The following is a 24,492-nucleotide window of genomic DNA, read 5'->3' as shown; positions in this document are numbered from 1 at the left end:
TGAGTCGCAGAAGCAGTCCGAGAAGAGCACCGGGGAGTGGGCTGGGGAGCATGGGAGTTGTAGTGAGCGCCCGGGCCCGCTAAGGTCGGGAGGAGGTCGGGGCTCCTCAAATCGGGCCGGAGCTGTGTCCCGAGAAAGGTCGTAATAACTGAAGACGCGGATCCCGTACACACGCGAGTATGCCTTGTGAACTACACCCACTAAAACGCCCCGTCTGCCGCTGAGGAGAAGCTGCGGCAAGGCCACAGAGCGCGCATGCGCAGATGAAACCCCTCCCTCCACAGAATGCCCGCTGCGCGTGCGCGTTTGCCGCCGAGAGGCGTATATCGAGGACATGCTTCTCTCACGGGTCCCCCATCCTCGCTTGGAGCAGGCTCTCTCCTGTTCCCCGGGTAGAAAAAAGAAGTCTCCAGAGCGCTTGCGCACGCTGTTCCCCTTCGCCTCCCTCACCCCTCCCTCTTCCCGCGGCCCGCCGTGTGCTTCCCGTCGCCCACTAGGCGGCGCGCCCTGGGGCGCGAGGCGGCGGATTGGCTACGGCAGCGGCCGAGCGCGCAGGCGCACTACGGGCGGCCGAGCGGAGGCGGAGAGCGGGGCCGTGTGGGGCGGTACTGCGGCTGCTGAGGAGAAATTGGGCTGAAGCAGCAATAGCGCCGCCGGCAAGCAGAACGCGCACACGTGGACGACGGTTAAGGCGGCGCCGGCTCCGGTCTCTTCAATATCACTGCCGCCCGGAGTAGCGACAGCAGGAGGCGGCGGCGAGGGGCCAAGTGGCACGGGAGTGGTGGCGCGGCGACGTAGGAGGCGGCGGCGGCGGGGCCTGGTGGGATGGTGGGTCCAAACGGCGCCGCAGGAGGAGGAGGAGGAGGAGGAGGCGGTGAAGGAAGAGCGGGACGGGTGCGACGACGGCGGAGGCGTGGCGGTTCCCACTCGCGACGCTGAGCCGAAGCGAAGCGGCGGCAGGCGGACGGCGCCAGGATCCCCGTGTCCCGGGGGCAGCAACATGGTCCGGGAGAACAGGCATCTCTGGGTAGGCAACCTGCCGGAGAACGTCCGCGAGGAGAAGATCATCAAGCACTTCAAGCGGTGAGCGGGGCCGCCGGGGTGGGTGGGTGGGAGAAGTGGGGGAATAGGGACAAGTCCTAGGAGGCAGAGATTAACAGATTAACAGAGTTGGAAGGGACCTTGCAGATCATCTAGTCCAACCCCCCCCCCCAGCAGGAGAGACCCTACATCTGCCTCTACATAGGATCGAACTCACAACCTCTTGATTGTGACAGATTAACAGAGGTGGAAGGGACCTTGCAGGTCATCTACTCCAATCCCCTGCCCAACCAGGAGACCTACATCTCCCGCTACCTAGGATCGAACTCACAACCCTCTTGAGCCACTGGCTTTTTCTAATGGGGGGAAAGATGGGGGATGGCCGCAACAGGGAGCCGTTGTTTGGACCGGGCTTGGAAAAAGGGACCCCGTGTTTGGCCCTTTAGGGAGGGGATGCCAATGGCCGTCCCCCTTTCCGAGGGGCAATTCCGAAACAGGTGCGAAAGGTAAAGGTGGAGAGCCTCTTTGGAGGAAGAGGCTGCTGTGTGTGTCTGGATGGTGCTTCTGGGATCCTGTGATCGAGGATTTAAGAAGACCTCTCGGGGAGCCTGGCCAAGAAGAGTCATCAGTCTGGACAACCTGTCATTGGGAGCATCTGGCAGACTTCTGCAGTCCGCCCCCACCCCACCCCAAATCGACTGCCCCAACAGGAGCGATGCTGCTGGCTGCTTTGTTCTTGAGAAAAAGGCTGCTGGGCTCCTTTCTGCATCCAGCATTTTAGAAGCGTGGACCAAAAAAAAAACCTTCCATAAGGTGCAGCCTTTCAGCTCTTGCCAGATGGAGAGATGATGGGCAGAGCAAAGATGCTGCACCAATGGCCTTCATCTCGTGGACTGGGATTTTCAAAGAGTGTATTGTCATGGAAACCACTTTTACCGTGCTAAATTTTAAAAAAAATCTTATTTTTGTTTTTTCTTTCCACACTCTGATCCTGGACTACTGACTCCTTGGATTTTTTTTATTTTTTTTTTCCCACGTGAGGTGGCAATTTTGAGACTCTTTGTTTTCTTATTCTTAAGGAATTATGGAAGAAATAACTGGAACGTGGATATTTAGGCACCGCTTTGAATGACTAGGACACTGAAATCCTTTTAAATCCAACTTCCTTTTGTTCTGTTGCTGTGGAACATTTCCGGGATGGCCTAATAACTGAACTGTAGCTTAGTCTTCTTATTTGCATTCAGGAAATTTTTTGTTCTTCTGGCTTTTGGCATTTTAAATTCCCCCGGTGAGAATCCTTTTGGACCAAATACATGTAGCTGAATAGCACTACCGTGGTGCTACATGGGATGGCTTGTTAATAGTGATGGACACATTCTAGATAACAGTTGCAAAAACCTCTGTCTTAGATAATTATTTCTGGTCTTGCCTATTATGGCATTGTGAAGGAAAACTGATGTGCATCATTCTTGGTCCCTATCTGGGTCAGATAAGTTATTTTCAGTGAAAGACTTAAGAGGATTGCAAGTTTTCTTGTAATTTTCTTCCTACTGTTTAGGAAGATTATGGAGCGTACCTAATGAGTCATCATGGGAAAAATAGACTTGCACGGTTACCTCATGGGGGAACAAGCTTGACTGATGAATCTGGGGAAAGAGATAGTGAAATTACTCTCTATTCTTAAATAGAAGCTTGTTTGTTGATGGTCAGGATACATTTTCATTTTGTGCCAAAGGTGTCTTTTAATGTTACGTTAGAATTGATGGTTCCTATTACTCCTCCCCTCTTCAAATAATTCAGAGTTGGGGCACGGAGGTTGCAAAATCGGAAGTGGATTTCTATTCTGGTCTTATTACCTAGTAGATGGGAAAACAGTCTTGCGTGGGAGTTGAGGAGGTACTTTCCTAGCCGGTTTTCCTTGGTGTTTTTTGTTGTTGTTTGTTGTGTGTTTGAATTGGTATCTGAGGAAGGCATGCATGTACGTACAGACAGAGAGAGAGGGAGAGGGAGGGAGTTTCGTAGTACTTGCTGTGATTTGCAACAGAGAGCCTGCTTCATCATTTGGCAGCCCCAGCTTTGTAAAAAGAAGAAAACTTCCTTGATCCTCCCTTTGCTGGAGAGGGGAGAACAACATGCCTCTCCGAGGGTTTATCGCAATATCGAGGTCTCCTAAAGCCACCCTTTTTAGGCCTTTCAGCGGCACATCCTAACTTTACCATCTTCTGGGGTGAACTTTAGATGCATTTGAATTTTCCCTCACTTATAATGAGCTCCTTCTCCTTGTGTATTTCTATCCCCTTCCCGTAGACAAGGAGGAAAGTTGCAGGAATGGTTTTGTGTGTGTGTGTGACCAACATTAAAATATCTATCCATGTCCAATTTAGATGATGTTACAAGTGCCAGAATTATCTTCCTGCTTCCTTCATATCACTATGTGCAGTTTTTTTCTCTGGTGCACGTATAGAAGGGAGGGAGGGAGGCTCACATTGGGGCCTTGACCCTCCGGCCCCCACGGGAATGAAAGTATCATGCTTAAATCAGGAATGGTCCTGGTGAACAATTTTAGTGTAGCCTGAGGAATTGTGGCCATTGTGACTGAGACATTAAGAAAAAACAGTCTGAAGTCCCTTGGAGTATTAAAAATGTGCCTGGAAACTGAAGGTGTAGCCCTTAATGCATAGACCAGGCAGCACCCGGGATTCCTCTGGGAGAAAGATTCTACTCTAGTGCTGTTGGGAAGCAAAACCGACCTGTCCCCATGCTGCAAGAGGTTATGTATTGATTGGTATGGATTATGCAAGCAGGAAGCCTTTTAGAAAAACCTCCCAGCGAAGAAGCCGCCTGTGCGTCAGGACCTTTAGAGCCCATGGGTTGGCCCCCTCCCTCTTCTGCCCTGTTTGCTCTCTGTGCTGGCGGTTGGGACAGAGCGGCCTTCCTTCTTGGAAAGGCAGAGAGGGGGAGGGCACATTTCATGTGGGCGCCCGTCTTTCTCAGCCTTCCGCTTTCTGGACCAACGTGAAGCGGCTACTGAAACTCCCCCCCCCCCCAAAGCCATATGCCTAGTTCCTTAGCCCCTCCCCTCCCTCCAGAAGCTTTTCACAGGGATCCTTTTCTTGTTGGGCATTGATTCCGCAGGCTGCTGCAGCACTGCCAGTCTTTCCCCTCCCCTCCAGATTGGTTTGCATGAAGCAACACAGCTCCCCTCCCAATGGCCACTTCTAGCACAGCAGCGGATTGGGAAAGACCCAACGGGTGGGGCTGGGGTAGAAGCACACATGGCAATGGGGGTGGGTGGGGTGCAGACCATAGAGATGACTCTTTCTAAATGCTGCCTTCCAATACTTAGCATTTGGGAGGGGGGGTTAGCCAGTGATGCAGTTTGTCCTTTGCCTCCTTTGATAGCAGCCTTTATGCTTATTTCAGTGGCTTGTCATAGGAGTGAGTGATCTAAAGCAAATCCTCACACACTACCCTCGAACATTCTGGTATGGATCAATGAGTGTCGAGCCATCTGCTTTGGAAATGACAACCTGGCAACCCTTTCGCCAACACCTTTCTGCTGTTGCCTAATTTGGAGAGATTCTGGCTCCACATCGCTGCCCTTGGGTCTCCCAAGCCCAGATATGGAGTATCTTCAGCATTATAGGACCTACACAATCCCTTGGCAAAGCTTCGCGCTTAGTTTTTTTCAGGGTTGTGCTGGTTTATGTAGCCTATGCATAAAATTGGATTGGTATCAAAAAAATTTCTAGCAGGCTTTATAAAAATGCTGTCTCGTCTTGGCTGCTACAGTCTTTAGCCCTGGGAATACATACAAAACAAAGACAGGAGAAGGCTGCTGTTGATGTTTCTTTCCCCTCTTGGATCCACATCACTTTCCATGTACCTTGGGATTACTATCCTCAGGGCAAACAGAACGAGATGGATGCTGCTCAGTTTTGGAAATTACAGACCATCCGTTTGAGGTGCTGGAATAATGGCTACTACCTCAGATTTGTGGGATGGTTCGAGCCAAGGTCCCAGTGGGCCAGGGGAGTGGATTACTTACTTACCGTAGTCTCTGCCAAAAGCTCACGTACAGTTAAAGGCACTTTAGCTTTAAAGACAATGGTGTCACTCAGCTTATGGATACGTCACAGAAAATTGAACTCTGCTGGATGGTTACAAAGTTGGACAAGAGGATGTCTGCTAGCCTGGGGCAAGGCCTTCGTTCATCCCTATATCTTAAGTTTTCTAGAAATCTTGCTCTCTTTTTTTTGTTACTTTATTGTATCAGCTTTCCCTGATATCATTTTTGCAGGGTGTGTGTTGAGTGTTGTTTCAAAAGGCGAGGGCGAGAGAAATATTTAAATATTTATACACACTGAGACAATATGTGGTCTTATTTGCATGGAGCTGCAAATGTTTGTGACACCTACTAAAACGCCTGCCTTATAGGGGTTTTTTTGTTTTGCTCTTTTGTGAGGCAGCTCTGACTTGCTGGAAAAGCAAGACTGCAGACAAAAACCTTAACCTGCACTCAGGGCCGCCTCCTCCTCCTCCCTATGGGGGGGGACAAGTGGCCTAAGGCTTGCACTATGGTTATAGCAGGAGCATAAAGTGGAAAGGGAGGAGAACCTAATTCACTTTTGGAGGTGGGGAGGAGAAGGCAGGTCCATGCGTTTTGACCTGACAGTCAAGAGAAGGATGAGTTAACCGAGAACTGCAGTCCCTGCTAATTACTTTTCAAGGAAGGTGGTTGGAAGTAAAAGGGGGAATGATTTGAATTCCTCCTTCCTTGAATGGTTGTAGGAAACTTTTGTAACTAATACAAGCGCTGGCTTTATTGCTTAATCTGCGCATGTTTGTTCTGAATTATTTCGTCTATTTTCCTAGTTGTGTACTACAAAACGGGCCATTCAGTGACCCCTCTAAATTAAAGCACTAAATTATTGTAGGCCTTTTCGTGGCCAAGGCAGGTCACCAAGGCTCTTAGTTGTCTTAGCAACATAACTTTCTTTTTTAAATTCTACATAGTACATAATTGACGACATAGTTTTATGGTAAACATAATTCTGTATGTAAAATACAGAAATGGCCACAATTTGTTTTATTGACTATTAAAATATCCCATCCTGTTATTGTCTGAAGCGATTTTTAAAAATACCACTCTCACCAGCACACAGAAACATTGTTTATCTTGTTTTCGGAGCTTAATACCTGTGACTTTTAGTTGGCTGTATCTTGACTTCATTATTACAAAGATAAGCAGAGATTTGACTTTAGCTAAGGTGATACATTGTCCTAGGACTCTTAGATTTCAAGTGAGCTTTTAAAAATAAATTGCTTTTTTTTCTACAATTTTGTGGCTAATGCCAACACCTTAACAACAGGATTCTAGGATAGTCATAGAATGAAACACATTAAATAGTTGTGTTTCATCCCAGAAATAGATAAATAGAACTGCTGAAATTAAATTATCTTGCACAAGATCATTTGGGGACTGTGGTACACAATTCTGTCCATAGAAGCTTAGTTCTGGATGCCTTTCAGGTTCGTTAGCCTTCTTCTCCCATGATCCCTAGCCATTGTGCTGCGAGGCAGGGATTATGGGGTAGAAATCTAGCAAGGAGGCATCAAGCTGGCTCTGTTTAAGCAGTGAAGCAGAGTCAGTGCCAGACCTATCTTACGTGCACGTAAAAGGACCAAGCTCATTCAGTCTGCTAAATAGATCATTGTTGGCCTTTTGATGACTTGCAGTAACAGCCAACCCTGCATTAAATGCTTGCATGTTGTTGAGTCATTGTTCTCCTTCTCTGATTTGACATGCTTTGTTTTTCCCCTCCTAAATGCAGGGCTTCAGATAACAGGGAGCGTGCTTATGAGCCTAGTGCCTATGGACACCATGAACGGGGGACAGGAGGATTTGATCGCACGAGACATTACGACCAGGATTATTACCGGGATCCTCGGGAACGGACTTTGCAACACGGACTCTATTACAGTTCTCGGAGTCGCAGCCCGAGCCGCTTTGATGCTCATGACCCTCGTTACGAACCTCGGGCTCGGGAGCAGTTTACATTGCCCAGTGTGGTACACAGGGATATCTACCGGGATGACCTCACCAGGGAGGTCCGAGGTAGAAGGTCGGAAAGGAGTTACCAGCACAGCAGGAGCCGGTCACCCCATTCCTTCCAGTCCAGGACACAGTCTCCCCAGAGGCTGCCGAGCCAAGCGTCCAGATCCACTCGATCGCCCAGCGGAAGCGGTTCTAGGAGCCGGTCTTCGAGCAGCAATTCAATCAGAAACAGCAACGACAGGTATCGTTGTCCCTCTGCAGGCATGGGGCGTCTTTTGCTTTGGATCCCAGTATTGATCCCAGCTGCATATGTTGTGCTTTTCTCTGCTCGTCCTCCTGAAACAGACCAGCACCATCTCCTGGTCTGCCCCTGCCTCCATTCCCCCCCACCCCCACCAGGGTGGAGGCAGGAGCATTGGGCGGGCTGCCTCCAAGGAGACAAAAGCCCCATCTGCAAAATAGATCCCTTTTGAGCCACTCTAGGGTGGAAGATTCTTACCCCGCGTTATCCCAGAAGAACGTCATGCTGGGAGGTCCACTGCTTGCCATTGTTAATATTCTCCCGCCGTCAGGGAGGTGAGATCAAGTTAATTTCCTCAATGCAGCGGCAGCGTTGTGATGCCCCAGGTTTCCGAAATCCCTCTGCTCCCTTCCATTCAAATAAGTACACCTGTCTGGACAGAGAGTCTTCCAGCAGCCAGCCCACAACCATAGAGTGCACTCCTAGAGTGGCCACTGCTGGAAGACTCGGCAGTTGAGTTTTGGAATTTGGAAGCTGGAGAATAAGTTATACTTGGAGCGTGGCGGTGGCGGCACCCTGCAGGGAGAGCTGGGTCAGAGCATGGTGAGGCTGGGAGGCATTCTTGCGCGGGGTGGAACAGGTGTTCACACAACCCCCCTCTCCAGCCGGGCAGAGCTCCATGCACTGACCTAGGGGGTATCCATAATGTGCCAAGCCGCAGGAGCTGGGGGGTGGGCAGAGCGCCACGTGGCTTGGCGCCTTAGGGATACCCCCTAGGTCAGTGAATGGCGCTCTGCCTGGCTGGAGAGGGGGTTTGCTGGGCGGCTGCTCGTGAGTGTGGTCACCTCATGGCTGCTTTGCCCCTGAGGCTGTGCCCGGTTCTTCGGGAGCGCACTCGCAAGGCAGCAGCCGCCTGACAACTCCCCCCTCCAGCCAGGCAGAATGCCACTCCCCAACCTAGCTGTATCCCAAAGGCGCCAAGCAACGTGAGCACCTTCCACCCCCGGCTCCTGCAGCTTGGTGCTTTCGGAATACCGCTAGGTCGGTGAACAGTGCTCTGCCTGGCTGGAGGGGGGGTTGTCCAGGGGGCTTATTTTGGGGGGGTGGGCTTATATTTTTGCCCATCTGAAAAATGTGGCAAGGCATTAGTTTCAGTACAGGTTGTATTTTCGGGGAAACACGGTAGTAGTAATACAGGTAGAAGCAGCAGCAGTTTCTTTGGCAAGACTCTCTCTCACACACACACAGCCACCGCACACTAAAGAAGCTGGCAGGGCCGGGGGAGTTGACTAGCTGGGCGTGCAAAACAAGGTGCCCCATGCAATCACCCCCTCTCCGCCTCCCTCCCTGTGTCTCTCTTGGGAGTGGAAAACTCAGGGAGTGGGTGTAAATAGGGGGAAAGTTGCCAGGTGTACTTATTTGAATGGAAGGGAGCAGAGGGATTTTGGAAACCTGGGCATCAGGATGCTGCCCCTGTATTGAGGAGCTTAATTTGATCTCACTTCCCTGACGGCGGGAGAATATTAACGATGGCAAGAAGTGTATCCCTCAGCATGAAGTTCTTCTGGGATAATGTGGAGTAAGTCTGAGCTGAAGATCAGTCACAAGTGGCCACAGCAACCCCATGCCAAGTCGAAATAGCTGTGCTGAGCACCGTATGATTCTTGTTCCAAAGAACTTGCTTTCCAGGCAGCAGGATTGACTCTAGTGATCTGAGCCAAATTCTGTATTTCTTGCTTGCATTTACATTTGATTTGATTTGTCTCCAAATATATACATGCATACATCCCCCCATCTCCCTCCCCTCTTTCTCTCTCTTGCTTTCTCTCTTCCCTGAAGCCTCCGGAGGGCAAAAAACATGTGGGGTCACGGGTATAGCATGGGTGTAGCACGCCAGCGCACGACCCCCCTGTGCTCCCTCTGCTTTTGGCATTGCCATCGTTGCCTTATTGTATCTTTTTTTTAAAATTCTTTTTTCCTTTAGTTTGGAATATAAGGAGGGAAGTGAAAGTAGAAGAAGATAAGTAACACTGGCATCTAGAGGCTTCGAAACATTGTTTTCCTTTTCTTTGAGCATTTGATAATCTTGAACAAAGTAAGAGCTGGTGTTATATTTTAAGGACTCTGAGCTTGTTTATTGAAAATGATAGTGGGATGGGCACGGAAGATTGTTTATACAGGTGCTCCTCTGGGTAACTATCAGTGGTTGGAGTCGAGTTAAAAGAAAGCTTGGAGTTGAAAGAAAGAATATTGCAGGGGCCTTGAAAAGAGAATTGTTAACTTTGTTTGGAATTTAACAAAAAAGCCTTGGATTCTATATAGTGGCAGTGTTCTCTTTTTTCCTCTCTTTTCTCTCTCTCTTTTCTCTCTCTTCTCTCTTTTTTTCCCTTTACTCTTTCTTTTTTTCATTAGTGTTACTTCTCTACTTCCCCCTCACTAAGCTATTATTAATTGGATTGAGTTTTTTTGGAGAAGTCTGGGGGTTTTTCCCCTCTTTTTCTTTTAAAGAAGGTATATTTCTTTTCTGCTTTCTTTTGGATATATGTGTTTGTGTGTGTGTGTGTAAAAGGCATGGTTGGAGCTGTTGTCTTTCTATGAATCTTGGTGGGGTGTGTATGGAGTGCTGGCTTTGTGGGTTGATTGGCTGTGTAGTTGCATCCTGATTGGTAGATGGAGTTGATGTTTGTAGATTGGTCGGCTGTTTCGTATCATCCTGTGTGGCTGAGGTGCTGGCTGTGTGTCCGTTGTTCTTTTGTGTTGTAATGACCTGGGTGGTGGATGGGGTTCGTTTGTTGACTAGCGCTGGTTTCCAGATGTCTGGTAGGCGGGAGGCATGGTCACGTTTATTCATGTTGTGGGAGTATTTCTCTATTTCGATGGATTCCATAATTATTCTCTGGTTGAAGTGTTCTGTTTTGGAGATTAATTTGGTTCCTTCAAAATTAGTTTCATGTCCTGTTGCTTTAAAGTGCTGGAAAATGAAGGAACTTTTTTCTTTTTTTCTGTGTGTCTGTGTGTGTGTGTGTGTGTGTGTATAATTATATATTTTCACACATGGTTGGAAAAAATGATAGAAAACCATAGAATTCAAACAAGAGATATTCTTATTGGGGATTTTACCAGAAATATATAGTAAAGAATTGAAATATCTGATTGTAAATGTGTTAACAGTGGCTAGAATTATATTTGCAAAAAATTGGAAAAACGAGAAAACACCAAACACCAATGCAGGAGGAAAGTTATTCAGAAAATACTGGAATTATTTGATGACTTGCAGTAACAGCCAACCCTGCATTAAGTGCTTGCATGTTGTTGTGTCATTGTTCTCCTTCTCTGATTTGACATGCTTTGTTTTTCCCCTCCTAAATGCAGGGCTTCAGATAACAGGGAGCGTGCTTATGAGTCTAGTGCCTATGGACACCATGAACGGGGGACAGGAGGATTTGATCGCACAAGACATTACGACCAGGATTATTACCGGGATCCTCGGGAACGGACTTTGCAACACGGACTCTATTACAGTTCTCGGGGTCGTAACCTGAGCCGCTTTGATGCTCATGACCATCATTACGAACCTCGGGCTCGGGAGCAGTTTACGTTGCCCAGCGTGGTACACAGGGATATCTACCGGGATGACCTCACCAGGGAGGTCCGAGGTAGAAGGCCAGAAAGGAGTTACCAGCACAGCAGGAGCCGGTCCCCCCATTCCTCCCAGTCCAGGACACAGTCTCCCCAGAGGCTGGCGAGCCAAGCATCCAGATCCACTCGATCGCCCAGCAGAAGCGGTTCTAGGAGCCGGTCTTCGAGCAGCGATCCAATCAGAAGCAGCAGCAATACCAGCAGGGACAGGTATCATCCCCCCTCTGCAGGCGTGGGGTGTCTTTTGCTTTGAGTCCCGGTATTGATCCCGGAAGATTGATTGGGGATAGAGTTTTCTGCATTTTCATTCAGCACTGGCTTAACTGCCTGGACTATCCCTCTTTCTTCTTTATTAACGGCATCTTTTGTTTATGGCCTTGAGTTGAGGTTGACTCAGCCTTCCATCCTTCCCAGGTCAGTCAAATGAGGATCCCAATTGTTGGGGGCAAGAGGCTGACTCTGTAGACCACTTAAAGAAGGCTGTGAATCACTGTGAAGTGGTATATGTCTCAGTGCTATTGCTATTAAAATGGAAGATTTATTTCCCTCCACCGAAGAGTTAAAAAAGAGATTTTGGATTATGATTTGCCCTAAAATCCTTTCCCACTTGTACCCTACCCCTTCGTGCTTCCTTGAAGGTGACGCATAGCAATATATGGGATTGGAGAAGAAGCCGAGCCTGATGTCTTGCTTGTCTCTTTGGAACCTCGCCATAATTGTTCTAACTGCGTTTCTCATGGTCTCATTTTTTGTTTTTTGTTTTTTTTTGCCTGTAGCAGCGACTCTAGTGACGAATCCTCAGCCCGTTCGGTTCAGTCGACGGCTGTTCCAGCCCCCACCTCCCAATTGCTTCCACCTCTGGAGAAAGATGAACCCCGTAAAAGTTTTGGGATTAAGGTCCAGAATCTTCCTGTGCGTTCTACAGGCAAGTCCCACGCAGCCTCCCTGCACCGCAGAGGCCACTCCACCCAGCCATGCCGAGGCTGACGAGAACACTCTGCCAGAACATGTAAAGCCAGTTGAATGAGACACGACCTCTTTATAATTACATTATTGGTTCCTCTGACCTACATTTTGAAAATACCCTGTTTCCCCGAAAATAAGTCCTCCCCGGATAATAAGCCCAATTGGGCTTTTGAGCGCATGCGCTGAAATAAGCCCTCCCCGAAAATATTGCAAGGCAACAGCAGCCATGAGATGACCACGCTCGCCACCTTCTGCACCTCAAAAAATAATAAGACAGTGGTTCTCAACCTTCCCAATGCTGCGACCCTTAAACACAGTTCCTCATGTTGTGGTGACCCCCAACCATAAAATTATTTTCGTTGCTACTTCATAACTCTAATTTTGCTACCGTTATGAATCATAATGTAAATATCTGATATGCAGAATGTATTTTCATTATTACAAATTGAACATAATGAAAGCATAGTGATTAATCTACCAATCTTGGTTTGGGAGAAAATCAGCCAGGCTGGGATTTTCCAGGATAAAACGACCTCCCTGCTTGCCTCCAGCAGCAGTTCGCTTTATTAAGTTTACTTTTTTTACATTCCATTCCCCTCACCCACCCACCCAGTTTTCTTTCTTTCTTTCCTTCCATTCCTCCCTCCCTTTTCTCTTTCTCTTTCTTTTCATTCCTCCCTTTTCTTCTTTTTCTTTCCTTCCATCCCTCCCTCCTTTTCTTTCTTTCTTTCTTTCTTTCTTTCTTTCTTTCTTTCTTTCTTTCTTTCTTTCTTTCTTTCTTTCTTTCTTTCTTTCTTTCTTCTCATTACACCAGGCATGGGAGCACGTAGCGGTTAATTCATGAGAGCAATCGATTTAACACAGATTAAGAAATTGCCCTTTAATGGGATTTTAAACAGAGGCTTAAGTTACATCGAACTGTGCTTCTGTCCCAAGTGGAATTCCTCGGGATGGAAGGAATGGGTGGGTGGGGCTTGGCCTCTCCTGCCGGCCCTTACCTGGGACCAAAAAGCCTCTGAGCTCAGTTTAGCTCACAGGACAGGACCGGCAGCGGGGGCGGCAAAGGCTTGAATCCCGACATGCGCTTGCCTGGGCGAGAGCTGGCTGAAGCGGGTGGCCCGATGCCCCGCCGGTCTCCTGCTCTCCGGGTGCCTTTGAGCCCCTGTACAGGCGGCTGGGCTGAAGCAGCACTGATGACCACGCTCGCTTCTGACGTCGTCAGAGCCAAGATTGATCCACCACCCATAAAAACCCGTCTCTCTCCCACTTCAGTGCCTTGGCCTTTCCCTGGTGTGGTTATGCCCGGAGCCGGGAGGAGGCTGCTTCACCACCTGGTGCTCTTCATGCACCTGCTGCTTCAGGACACGCTCCTGAGCATCGCTGACACTGTTGGAGGTGGATGGTCTTAGGTGACCCTTGTGAAAGGGTTATTCGACCCGAAAGGGTCATTCGACCCCAAAGGTTCGTGACCCACAGGTTGAGAACTGCTGTAATAAGACCTCCCTGAAAATAAGGCCAAGTGCTTATTTCGGGGTCTAAATAAAATAAGATTCTGTCTTATTTTGGGAGAAACACGGTAGATGGCTTGATTTTTTTTCCTGAAACTGCTCTTGGATAGACTGGCTCCCTTTGCACATCATAATAGAGATTTTACCCCCCAAGGAAATTGAGGCACGTTCCTCTGCTCATCATAGGGAAGGGGGTGGGGCTACATGACAGTAAAACCCATCTTTTGACCAACAGAAATAGTTCAGCTTTTAGAAGGCTGGGCCTTCTTTTTCATTTCTATGCCTCCCAGCCAAAATGCAGGTGCTACCTACAGTAGATACAGGCAAGGACTGCTTCAAGAGAGGAGGGGGGGGGGAGTAGGTGATTGTCGCGGCCATGCCAGCAGGCGTGGGAGTGTTTTGGATTTCTTGTTATATTAATGATGGATATAAAAAGATACCAACAGAAGCTTCAAGCTAAAGAACCACTGTGTCAGGGTTCCAAAAACACCACCTCCAACGAAAGAAAACTTGTGTTTCTTCAAAGTTCCACTTTATTAGAGACGTCATGTTGGCACATCTGGGAAAACACGAATCTGAAAGCTTCCAGCTTTCCCCACCCGGTTGAAAGTTCAAAACCCTGTCCCAACACCCACAAATCTTATCACATGGTCCAATCCTCCATTGCCACAAAGACAACTCCCTCCTATCCACATCCGTCCAAGTGCATGGACAAAAGTGACCTTGACTTTCTGAGAAAGAATGTTGTTATAGTTACACCTCACCTAACTCCATGCAATCCCCCCTCCCCCAATTTGCCCACAGTAGAAAGTGTGGCAGGCCTGAAATCCAAAAAGGAAAAGATGGCTTCCAGGTCTGACACGCTGTGGATTTCAAAGATGACCATGCCTTCTTTTGATTTGCCCCTTGCGGTGTAGACACCAGCCTCAAGGACGGGCTGTTCCATAAATTCAAGAAGTACGGGAAGGTGACTTGTGTCCAGATTCACGGGGCCTCCGAAGAGCGATACGGACTGGTGTTCTTCCGGCAGCAGGAGGACCAGGAGAAGGCTCTGAACGCCTCCAAAGGGAAGCTGTTTTTCGGCATGCAGATTGAAATGACGGCTTGGATAGGGCCAGGTGAGCCCCCTCGGAAGGCCTCCTTGACTCCTGGGGAACTACCTACCCACAGCTTTCTCTGGCCCCAAAGATGTAGCAGATCAGAACGTCTTGGGTGGAATGGAGAAGATTCGAGGCCATTTCAAAGCCAGCTTAGGAATTGTCTAAACCCGTGATGGGTAACCTATGGCACGTGTGCCAGAAGTGGCACGCAGACCCCTCTCTATGGGCACGTGCACCATGGCCAACTGCTCTTCTGGTTTCTGGCACTGCCAGGTGGTCTTCGCAGGCGCCAGAGCACCAGAAAATGGCCTGAAAACGGCCCAAAAAAACAGGCCACTTTTGGGGCTGTTTTTCAGGTCGTGTTTGGCCCAAAATCTTCCCCAATCATCCTGAAAATGCCCCTGCAGAAAATGGCTCTGCATGCCACTTTGGACACGCATGCCATAGGTTCACCATCACGGCCCTATTACTTGTCCCACTTTCATTTTATTTAGCACAGTGCAGCCTTAGCTGGTTTTATTTGTGTGTTGGCCTTCTATAATTAGAAAATCAAAAATGGCGGCCAAGTAATTTCTGAAGTGGTTCACTCGGCTATATTTCCAGGTTAGTTTGCTGGATTTTATTTTATTTTTGGCTACGAATTTTATTTTACATTTTCATTGTCTCAGGGATTTCCAGGCCACTCTTACCTTCTGGCATCTCCTAGTGCAAAAACCTTTGGAGTGGGAGGGGGGGGTCACTGAGCCAAATAACCGCTAGAAGATTCGTAGAAGCAAAAATGTCTTGGAAGATGCTATTTTTTTTGTTTTTTGCCCTCAGAAACCGAAAGCGAGAATGAATTCCGGCCACCGGATGAAAGGATCGACGAGTTTCATCCTAAAGCGACTAGAACTCTCTTCATTGGCAACCTTGAAAAAACCACCACATGTGATGAGCTTTGTAACATTTTCCAGCGTTTTGGAGGAATAGTGGTATGTACAAGCAGTTTAGCTCTCTTTCTGTGTCAAAACATGTTCAAAAAGACCCTAATCCAGGGCTAGATTTTATTGTCCTTTAATACAGAAATCATCAGGTGGCTAAGACACTGAGCTTCTCGATCAGAAAGGTCGGCAGTTCAGTAGTTTGAACCCCCAGCGCCGCATAACAGAGTGAGCTCCCGTGACTTCTCCCAGCTTCTGCCAACCTAGAAATTTGAAAGCACATAAAAAATTAAAGTAGAAAAAATAGGGGCCACCTTTGGTGGGAAGATAACAGCATTCCGCGCCTTCAGCGTTGAGTCATGCTGGCCACATGACCACAGAGACGTCTTCGGACGGCACTTGAGAGGAAGAGGAATTGTAGTGAGGGGAAAGTGCCAACCGAATCTTGGCAGATGTTGTGATGATACAACATTGTAAAAACTCTGAACTTTTAGGGGAAAAGTAGCCTCTGGAGTTTTGGTCCCATCTTCTCCACTGTGTGCTGGTCCTTTTCCTCTCTTGTTTCCAGCTCAAGGAAGAACAAGTGCAAACTGGATGGAATGGCTACATTTTCACTTTCAATAATGAGAGCTGGCTGGGCTGTTGGGCACAGGGGCAAAGAGCCTCCAGTTGTTGGTGCAGGGTGCTATGAGCCTCCCTTCGGCACTGCCTTCAATGCTTCTACCAGTGTTAGAAAGACATTGGAAGGAAGCGGATCTTGGCATTCAGGCATAGAAAAGAAAGGGAGTGTTCATTGATAGGGCAGTTCAATCTGGTGTGTGTCAGTTGCCGTTGGGGTGTCTGTTCCTCTTTAGGGAGCGTCCTGCCTGATCCAGCTGCTCCCATGATGCTGTCGGTCTAGACCAGGGGTCGGCAATCGGTGGCTCTGGAGCTGCACATGGCTCTTTCATCCCTCTGCTGCGGCTTCCTGTCGCCGGTCAGCACCACAATTTTGAGAGTAGCTTCCAGTTGGGGAGAAAGCATGGTGCACCAGGAGGAGACTCTATGGCAAGGGACAGGTTTTCTATTTGGCTCTACAATTGATAGGGCTTTTGGTTACGACAGGTAGAGGGAAAAGGACACCGCGCTAGGAGGAGACTCTATGGTGGGGGAACTGGACTTCCGGTTGGCTCCAGAATTGAATGGAGTGGAGGATTCCAGTTAGCACCTTTGTGGCTCTTTGAGTGTTTAAGGTTGCCGACCCCTCCCTTAATGCTTTCCTTCCCCCACCAGGATATCGACATGAAGAGAGTGAACGGGATTCCTCAGTATGCCTTCCTGCAGTTTTCCGATATTGCCAGTGTCTGCAAAGCCATCAAAAAGATGGATGGAGAATATCTTGGAAACAATCGCCTCAAGGTACGTGGAGGTCCCTCTAGGGCACGGCTCTGGGGTGGTGTCCCGGGATTTATTGACCCTGCCTCTTACTTACTTGCTGCTCAGGTCAGATTATTCGACTCCGATAGTTAGATTATTAACGAAAGGTTGATTGTTTAAGATAGAGCTCTTCTGGAGAGTGTTGTCATCTTTGTTTATTGTTCATTCTCCAGTAGTGACTCCATCCACGTATACTGTCTAATTGCTTATAATATTAACCTTTATCCTGTTTCCCCGAAAATAAGCCCCCTCGGGAAATGTTGCAACACAGCAGCAGCCATGAGGTGACCACGCTCGCCACCTCCTGTGCCTCAAAAATATTTTTTAAAGTTTTTTATTTTAAGACAAACAAAACATGAAAATAAAACCATCATTAATTACATATACATATAGCACGTGTTTGGTTACAAGCATTTGTGCATCACCACTTTCAATTGTATATAAAGTCACAGATTGTCTATCAAGTTTACATAGATGCATTGTTATTATTATACATCATATGTTCAACTACAATTGTTATTCCTTCATTTTAAACAAAATATAGATATTTGATTCATATATATACCAATATTCCATTGAATACAAATCTATTTAATAATAATATGTCTTTATGGTATCGCCTATCTCATTCTATTATTACAATATGAAAGACTTCTCCAAGATTTTTCATTTCCTTTTTTTTAATCTAACTACTGATATAACAAATCTCATACCTTATAAAATTTTTCACCTCCTTGTTCTCTAATTTCAAATGTCAATTTACTCATTTAAGCACATTCCATTATTTTTTGAATAACTTCCTCCTGCGTTGGTATTTTCTCATTTTTCCAATATTTTGCAAATACAATTCTAGCTGCCGTTAAAACATTTACAATCAAATATTTCAGATCTTTATTATATGTTTCTAGTATGATTCCCAATAAAAAAAATCTCTGTGTTTTCGTATCATTTTCTCCAACCACATGTGGATTTTAGTATCTTTTAGCTTCTATGCAAGTCCACCACATCTGGTAATATGAACCCGGTGTCTGACATTTCCAACACTTTTCCAACACATTCTTGCTATTCTCGTTGGAGGTAGGGGCCACCTGTAAAACACCTTTTATATATTGTCCTTGTATGCTGTTGACATTGTCATTTTATAATTTTCAGACCACAATTTCTGCCATTCCTCTAGTTCAATCCCATGTCCAAATTTTTCCCCCCAAGTTATCATAGTTTCTTTAACTTGTTCTTCCTTTAACCTAACCTCTAATAAGTGTCCATATAATTTTTTAATTACTTTTTCATCTGTACCTGTCAAAATATTGTCTAATTCAGTCATTTTATCATAGAAACCTTCCATTTTACGATCTTTATCATATCTAGATTGTATTTGCACATATGGAAACAAATTCATTCCTATTCCTTCCTGTTTCAACTCTTGCATAGATTTAAGTTCATCCTCTGCATTCAATATTTCACCATATCTAACTTTTTGTTTCTTTTTGCATATTATTGGATATGAAAAAGCTTCAATAGTTGATAGCTAGACTGGAATTTTTAAATAATCCTGCCTTTTGATCTTCTCCCAATTCAGTAACAAAGCCTTCCGTAAATAGTGTCTTCTAAAATAACTCTGTGTTTTAGTTCCCTTATACCATAAAAAAGCATGCCATCCCAACAGTAAGTCATGTCCTTTTACAGTCAATAATCTGGAATTCCTTAATGTTATCCACTCCTTAACCCACCTCAGACGTTGCCTGGTAATATAATTCCCAGTTAGGTAGGCCCAATCCTCCCCTTATTCTAGCATCTTGTAACAATTTTAATTTTATTCTTGCTTTTCCCCCCTGCCAAATAAACTTCAGCAGTATTTTATTTAGTTCGTCAAAATAGTCTCTCCTTAATCTAATTGGAATTTTCTGGAACAGATATAAGATTCTGGGTAGGATATTCATTTTGATATTCTCCCTATCATTGATAGTTGTAGGTTTTCCCATTTCAACAAGTCAGTCGCAATCTGCTGCTTAATTTTATGATAATTATTCTCTTTAAGTGTGCTGCATCTTGCAGTTAAGTATATCCCCAAATATTTGACCTTATTTGTGACTTGAATCTCCAACATTTCCGCCAATTCTTCCTTTTGCCTTGATGATATATTCTTTGTCAAAATCTTCGTTTTATCTTTATTTTCAAACCTGCTACTTTTCCATATTCCTCTATTCTTTCTATCAATTTGGGTGCCGTTTCTAATGGGTCCTCAAGGATAAGAACCAGATTATTTGCAAATGTTTGTAGTTTATATTCTTCTTTTTTGATTTTCATTCCTTTTATTTCTTTTTTTTCTCTGATCTTTCTATTTAAAACTTCTAATGTTAAAACAAAAAGTAGAGGTGATAGTGGGCAACCTTGTCTCGTACCTTTCTTCATTTCAATAGAATCTGTCGGTTCTCCATTTATCATTATCTTTACTGTTTGTTTGTAAGGAACAGGCGGGAGGGGGTGATCGCATTGCTGGCCTGCTGCTGTTTTTGCGGCGCGCCCTCTTTTTGCCCCGCTGTACCGGTAGGTAGTATAGTGGTAATGGCGGGGACCAGTTGCACATGCGCTTAAATAGTTGGGGCGGGCTTATTTTCAGGGGATGGCTTATTATGGTGCATGCTCTGAAAAGCCCGATTGAGCTTAGTAGCAGGGCATGTCTTATTTTCGGGGAAACACGGTAAAAATATAGAGATATAAAAATGCAAAAATTATGAAAAAGAAAAAAGGAAAAGAAAAAAAGTGTTTTAAGTTTTCCCTTAGCCCAATTCACTTAAAACAAGCTAACATGACTCAAAAAAAAAATTCAAAAAAGAAAAAGGAGACAAACAGGAGTCACAACTTCCATAACAGAGTAAGGTAAATACTGCCAGCAAAAAAAGAAGAAAAGGAATTCAAAGCTTTTATAAAGTGAAAGCTTTTCCAAGGTCACTCTGGGCTTTCCCTTAAAAAAAAAATATTTATTCTTTCAAGGTAAATTTCCAGGCACTGAAAGTTTCACAAGGAACACCTGTATAAACAACCATGTTCCTCTCACTATCAAGCCTTGACTAAGTAACCTTGAAAAGAACAGCTTCTCTCCAAACATTCATGGAAAAGTAAAAACATTGTTTCAAAATTTCCCACTCTCAGTCTTTGTCTTTTACTCTCTGCCTTTTTTTTTTTTAAAGTAGAAAAAAGAAAGCCAGGAAGAGAAATACAATACTTCATTAAGCAAAAGAAAAAAAAAGAAAGAAAATTCTTAAGACAATTAAAACTTAATTATATCAATGTTTCCAAAGAGTCCAATGAAGAAAGTAAAAACAAAGCGCAAAGAGCCAGTCCAATTTAAAAAGTGAATTACAATGAAAGTCCAATCAGGCTTCCAGCAGTAAAAAGGGAAAAAAGGAAACCTTCAATTGACCATGCCTTAAGTCCGCCACTTGCTCTCTCATCAGTCTTTATTTTAAATTAAATGTCCAGATTTAGGGTGTTCTCTCTCCAATAAAGAAAAGAATTTAAAACTCTCACCAAAACGATATGCTTCTCTCCTGCCCTTGCGTTATGGAGCTGTCAGCAGTTCCAGCAGCCTAATGGCTGACTCGTACTTGCTGGCAAGAGAGGCTTTTTCCCGGATCACCAGAGACTTTGGGGGTGACTCTGGGATCGACAGGTTATACCCCTACCTGTCACTGTCTCCATGGGACGGTTTAGGTCCAGTTGGACCATCCAGGCGACTGGAATTCGACGGTGATCCCGGAGACACAGGAAAGTCTGTTGTTTCACCACGATGTCATATTACGGCCTCCATGAAAATAAGGCCAAGCATTGGGGGGGGGTTTTCAAAAGAAAAGGCCCTGTCTTATTTTCGGGGAAACACAGTATATGAGTTTTGTTAGTTGTATTATATACCTCTGTTACTGTTACCACTGGTGTAGATGCTGCAGCATGCAGATGGAATGAATCAGCGAGTCCCACTCTTCCTGGTTCCCTTTTCTCTCCTCTCGATGGCATTTCTGGGCCACCTTGTTGGCAGGCTTGGCCCAGAGGTTAAACATTGCCCCTGTCATGCCTGCAAGCCATCTTTTCTTTCGGACTTCAGGCCTGCCATACTTTCTACTATCTATTTTCTATTGTGGGAAGACGGGAGTTGGGTGATATGTAGCCATAATAGCATTCTTCTTAGAAAGCCAAAGTCATCTTTGTTTTTCCACCTGGCTGGAACTGGATGGGTGGAAGCTGCCAGTGTGGCAGTGGAAGATTGGACCATGTGATGGACTCGTGGGTGTGGGGGCAGGATGTTGAGCTTTCAAACTGGATGGGGAAACCTGGAAGCTTTCAGATTCAGGTTTTCCCAGATGTGCCAACATGGCTCTTTTAATAAATTGGAACTTTGAGGAATCCTTTGCCTCGGACTCTGATTTAATTTTGGATGCTATTTGGAACCCTGACTGGCCGAATGGCAGGGCGCATTTCCCATCTTCCCCCTTAATTGCTTTGTTTCACGGCACCACGCAAGGAAAGTGTATCCTAATCGACTTGCCAGGGAGTGAGCTTGCCTAAATGGCATCAAAGAGAGTACGGTCGGATTTGTTGATGCTCGCCTCAGAGGCATGATTATTTCCATAATGGTTTTGTTGAAATGAGTTTAATGGTGTGTTACTTGTCTGACTGACTCTTTTCCACTTGGGTGTCCAGCTGGGCTTTGGAAAGAGCATGCCTACCAACTGCGTGTGGCTGGACGGACTAGCGACAAGCCTCACGGATCAGTATTTGACGCGACATTTCTTCCGCTACGGCCCAGTGGTGAAGGTAGGTGAGCCATTCTTCCGTTGCATGAGTTTGCCTCTCTTTCTTTCTCTCTTTCTCTTTTTTTCTCTTTCTCTTTCTCTCTCCCACTCTTTCACTCGTCTCTGAAGTGAGGCATGGGGGGAGTCACAACTGGGTATTAACATGGCCATTTGCCTAGAGACTGAGGTAGAATTCGAGGCCACTCCCTCTACTCCTCCTCCTGACTTCCCAGATTAAGCTCAGTCTTCGGCCCAGAAGCTGTTTGCACAAGTTGGGCTTGTTGCTCTAGTGGGGAGCTCCCGAGCCGCTGGGCGGTTGCAGGCGGGGGCTCCAGGCCGCTACACTGTTCGATCCCCTGCTCCATTGGAGGGGATCGCAGGACACTCCGATGGATTAGGAAAGAGCGGCTCAATCGGAGCCGGCTCCGGCGTTCGGACCACGCGGTTGACAATCGCCATTTTGGATGATGGCCATCTTTGAAGGCGCATGTGGGCAGAGCTCGAGGATCAGACATCAATGGGGCAGATGGAGCCAGTTCCCAGTGTGTGCATGTGCAGAGTTGCCAGACGAAGGGAACAGCTAAACAACAGGGGTCGACTTGAGAGTAAGGCGGAAATAAACGGAGCAAAATGGGAGTGGAATTTGCAGGACACAATTAATTCGCTTAATTTGTTTGTGACTCTCTGAGACCCCTGGCCAAGTTCTGCAGATATCGGCCTGGCAGCTCTCCAAGCCAGATAAGGTCTGTGACTAGAAATCCTCCCTTGAAAGACTTTGCTGGATGTGAATGAGCAGAATTGACAGCAAATTAATAAAAGTGTTTATGAATGAAGTTATGTTAAAGATGAGGATACCCAAATCGTGGTCAGAAGCATATATTACGCTTGTGCCAAAAGAAGAGTCCATCCCACATCAAATTAAGAACTATAGATCTATTTCCCTGCTAAATTCAGATTATAAAATATTTGCTTCAATATTGGCAGAAAGACTCAAAAAATATTTAAATAACTTTATTCATCCTGATCAAAATGGGTTCCTGCCAAAGAGACAAAGACTATGAGAATAATTCTGGACACTTTGGAATATTATGAGGCACATCCCGAAAAACAAATGGCTTTGATGTTCCTAGATGCGCAGAAAGCCTTTGACAATGTGAACTGGCAATTTATGTTGTTACAGTTGGAGCAGATGGGCTTTGTTAAGAAACTCATTCAAACCATACAAACTATATATCGCAAACAAAAAGCAAAGATAATGATAAATGGAGAACTGACAGATTCTATTGAAATAAGGAAAAGGACAAAACAAGGTTGTCCAGTATCACCTCTGTTGTTCGTGTTAACATTAGAAGTCCTCAATAGAAATATAAGAGAAGAAAAAGACATAAAAGGAATGAAAATCAAAAAGGAAGAATATAAATTGCAAGTGATCTGGTCTTCATCTTAGACCAGTGGTTCTCAACCTTCCCACTGCCGCAACCCTTTAATGCAATTCCTCATGTTGCGGTGACCCCCAACCATAAAATTATTTTCGTTGCTACTTCATAACTGTAATTTTGCTACTGTTATGAATCGTAATATAAATATCTGATATTCAGGATGTATTTTCATTATTACAAATTGAACATAATTAATTAAAGACCCATTTTGAGTCCAACCACTAGTAAGAGTTCACATCTGCATCTACGCAGTGAAAATCCGAGCCGAGGTGGCGCAGTGGTTAAATGCAGCACTGCAGGCTTCTTCAGCTGACTGCAGTTCTGCAGTTCAGCTGTTCAAATCTCAGCGGCTCAGGGTTGACTCAGCCTTCCATCCTTCCGAGGTGGGTAAAATGAGGACCCAGATTGTTGTTGGGGGCAATATGCTGACTTTGTAAACCACTTAGAGAGGGCTGAAAGCCCTATGAAGCGGTATATAAGCCTAACTGCTATTGCTATTTTAAAAAAAAATCCAACAATCAAAATCAGATATTTTGCCACATCATTGCATCATGTTAAAGATAGAAAAGTCAATTTTCATAAAAAGTCTGAAAGGCCCAGTGTGAAGAATTTTATGACTTCTGGATAATGAAACCACTCAGATTCAAGAGGAGTTGAACTTTGACTTTAGAAGGGCATGATTTGTTGTTGGGATGGCATGCTTTCATTGTTGTTGGGATGGCAGGCTGATATCATTTCGGAGAGTCACGAACCAATGAAGCGAACTAATTGTCTCCTGCAAACTCCACTCCCCTTTTGCTCCTCTTTTATTCCCTCTGGGAGGGGCCATTCATCATCCACCTGTGTTCTTACTCCCAAGTCAACCCCTGTTCTTTAGCTGTTGCCTTTGTCTGGCAACTCTGTGCATGCGCTCATTGGGAACTGGCTCCAACTCTCCAACTGCCTCACTGATGTCTGACTCTGAAGACTCATAACTGGCATATGCCTCGGGCCCCCTCTCTGCCTCCGACACAGAGCCCTCATCAGAGTCTTCCCCAGATTCCAGGACTGGCCCATGTTCCTCGCCAACCTTCTCACTGTCCGGATCTGCTGCCAGCTCCGCTCGCTGGACACAATTCTTTTGACTTCAGCTACTATGACGATTCCTCCCCTTTCTTCCCTCTTATTTCGTTTTTCATTTTATTTTTACAGGTGGTGTTTGATCGCTTAAAAGGCATGGCTCTGGTTCTCTACAATGAGATAGAATATGCACAGGCGGCTGTCAACGAGACCAAGGGGAGGAAAATCAGCGGGAATAAAGTTAAGGTCTGCAAAATTAGCTTCAAAATTAGATCCATTTAAAAAAAAATATGTAAGGGAATTTCTGTGTGGCAC

The 24,492-nt window shown here is 45.8% G+C and overlaps 1 protein-coding gene across 1 annotated transcript in view; it reads left to right on the top strand.

The window, feature by feature from the left end:
- The first annotated feature begins 558 nt into the window (after positions 1-558).
- Positions 559-24,492, top strand: part of LOC106543335 (msx2-interacting protein) — a 40,354-nt gene continuing 16,420 nt past the window's right edge. The window contains exons 1-9 of the mRNA XM_087702360.1: positions 559-1,083; positions 6,876-7,340; positions 10,713-11,189; positions 11,756-11,904; positions 14,371-14,571; positions 15,373-15,524; positions 16,746-16,871; positions 21,588-21,701; positions 24,310-24,423. Coding sequence (XP_087558486.1) covers positions 1,001-1,083; positions 6,876-7,340; positions 10,713-11,189; positions 11,756-11,904; positions 14,371-14,571; positions 15,373-15,524; positions 16,746-16,871; positions 21,588-21,701; positions 24,310-24,423 — 1,881 coding nt within the window. The 5' untranslated portion in view covers positions 559-1,000. The remainder of the gene's footprint in view (positions 1,084-6,875; positions 7,341-10,712; positions 11,190-11,755; positions 11,905-14,370; positions 14,572-15,372; positions 15,525-16,745; positions 16,872-21,587; positions 21,702-24,309; positions 24,424-24,492) is intronic.

Source organism: Thamnophis sirtalis, unplaced genomic scaffold (genome assembly GCF_051295495.1).
Source record: "Thamnophis sirtalis isolate CommonGarterSnake01/CBP01778 unplaced genomic scaffold, rThaSir2_p1.2 scaffold_15, whole genome shotgun sequence".
Classification (NCBI taxonomy): Eukaryota; Metazoa; Chordata; class Lepidosauria; order Squamata; family Natricidae; genus Thamnophis; species Thamnophis sirtalis.
Note: the sequence above shows the minus strand (reverse complement) of the source record. Positions and strands in the feature narration are given on the sequence as shown.